At 47.5% G+C, this 1,986-nt stretch overlaps 1 protein-coding gene across 2 annotated transcripts; it reads right to left on the bottom strand.

Annotated features, from left to right (window-relative positions):
• Positions 1 to 543: 543 nt before the first annotated feature.
• On the bottom strand, positions 544 to 1,986 carry LOC105052607 (transcription factor bHLH149-like). Of its 2 annotated transcripts, none has more exons than XM_073245187.1 (2): positions 1,803 to 1,986; positions 544 to 1,433 (listed from the first exon to the last, which is right to left on the bottom strand). In XM_073245187.1, the coding sequence occupies exon 2, from the start codon at positions 1,360 to 1,362 to the stop codon at positions 778 to 780; it is 585 nt and encodes a 194-aa protein (XP_073101288.1). In that variant the 5' UTR covers positions 1,363 to 1,433; positions 1,803 to 1,986; the 3' UTR covers positions 544 to 777. The 2 variants fall into 2 exon arrangements, with proteins under 2 accessions (XP_073101288.1, XP_073101289.1); XM_073245188.1 differs by having other exon boundaries at positions 1,821 to 1,985.

The raw sequence follows: 1,986 nt of genomic DNA, 5'->3' as shown, positions 1-1,986 counted from the left end.
ATACAATATTCTATTACATTTCCATTATATATTCTACTGTATATTCTATATTGCTTTTAAAAAAGAATTAAAGAAAAAGAAAAAAAACTACATCTCACCCGTTGTGGTTATACTTCCATCCTATGATCAGATTTACTTCCATTCTATGATCAGATTGTGATGACAAAGTTTCGGATAATTTTAAGAGTCAGATTAAGTTTATTACATAATTAATTATATTTTACCATAAAAATTTTTGTACCAGCATAGGTCTGGATACGATTTTTCATATCCACTTCAGATCGTACTCTTTAACTCAATCCTTGCCACTCTCAATCTCATTGAGCTTGGATATACTAAAGCCTATAACAACAAAATACATCCCCAAACAGATGTTTTTTTTTTCTTTTTTTTGGGTAACCAACATATATGTTATTCCCATGCGCAAGTCCTCTTTCTGTTTTGGGTTGCACGTGTGAGGCTACGGTTACATCCAGATAGAGTAGAAACACAGATTACAAATCTAATATCAAAATGGCACCTAATCCATCATCATGCATGACCTAAGTCCAATGTTCACTAAATTTAGATTCTAGAGAAACATATATCCACCCATACAAACCCATTCCCCCGTCTCAAATCTCACCTTAGGCCGCCCCGACCGGGAGAAAACAAAGCGAAAAAGTTAAAGAGAGAGAGAAAAAAAACAATATACACACTAAAAAACAACAGAAAAAAATTAAAATAAAATTACTATAAAATAATAAAACAGAAAAAAGACCTCCAGCCGCCGGCCGCTCAAGTCTGCTCGGATGCGCCGAGCCGAGCCGAGCGACTGGAACCGGAGAGCATCTCGGCTAGGGTGCTCATGGCTCGCACTTGCATCTCGAGAGCCGCGATATAATCCGAAGCCTCTTCTAGAAGCGTCGGAAACGACGCTTTCCGGCAACCCGGGACCAGCCGGCCCAGAGCCTTCGCCCTCCTACGGATAGCCGTCGGCGTGGGTCTCATCCTCCCCGGCATCGCCGGCGTCGAACCCTTCCTTGGCTGGCCGGCGGCGATGGCGGCGAACCTCGGTCGCCGCGCCTTCAGGCGGAGCGGGCGGCCGCCAGAGAGGATCGCGCGGCTCCACCGCGTCCGCCCCCTCGCCGCGGCCGCCAGCGCCCGGTCCGCCGCCTCCCGAACGACCCGGGGCTTTGGCGGCGCGGCCGGCGACGAGCGGCGGAGACGCCTCAGAGCCTCCAGAAGCTTCGAGGAGTAGATCCAGCGCTCGGCGTCGGTCCGCCACCGCCGCCGGGGCGGCGAGTGCGGGCTCTCGCTGCTGCTCCCCCGCTTCCGCTTTCTCCCCCTATACTCCTTGGCCTCGGGATTCGAGATCGGCATCGGATCCAAAGGCTCCAATCTCTTGCAAGAATCCTTGGCTCGACGAACTTGGAAAAAAAGGGGGAAAATTCCTGAGAAAAGAAAAAAATGAGAGTATCGTCAGATCGAGAGCCTGAGATATGAATCTGATCCGCGAATCGAAGCAAGACGGATTCAATGCTTTGGAGATCTACGATTAGAAATCGCAAGAAAAGAGGCACCGATCCGATCGATCTACTCCATTTCTTTCTGGTTAAGCAATCAAAAGTTTTCGTCCCCAGGAAAGCAAGATTCCGATCAGAAAGAAAATCACAAGAAACCGAACCAATTAGAAATCTCGGAGACGAAAAAACTTCGAAGAAACGGGTAAGATTCATTCAAAGATACGAAAAATTCCGATTGAAATTGGAGAAACTCGCAATAAAAAAAAATGAGAGAAAAGAATCGGGAAAATGGGGTACCTCCACGAATCGTATTACCTCGCTGATTCTTCGATCGACGAAGACGAAAGCCGGCGAGAGAGAGAGAGAGAGAGAGAGGGGAAGAAGGCGTCGAAGAAAAAGGAAAACAGAGAGAGCGAGAGGGGTGTGGGGTTTTAAAAAGAGGGGTGTTATTAGACTCTACCGGCCGTCGCTTCCTCCATGT

Source organism: Elaeis guineensis, chromosome 10 (genome assembly GCF_000442705.2).
Source record: "Elaeis guineensis isolate ETL-2024a chromosome 10, EG11, whole genome shotgun sequence".
NCBI lineage: Eukaryota > Viridiplantae > Streptophyta > Magnoliopsida > Arecales > Arecaceae > Elaeis > Elaeis guineensis.
The sequence above is the reverse complement of the archived record's forward strand: the minus strand, read 5'-3'. Positions and strand labels throughout refer to the sequence as shown.

What these genes read in the sequence shown, in the direction of transcription:
- LOC105052607 (XM_073245187.1), bottom strand. Translation starts at nt 1,362, where the DNA reads ATGCCGATCTCGAATCCCGAGGCCAAGGAGTATAGGGGGAGAAAGCGG.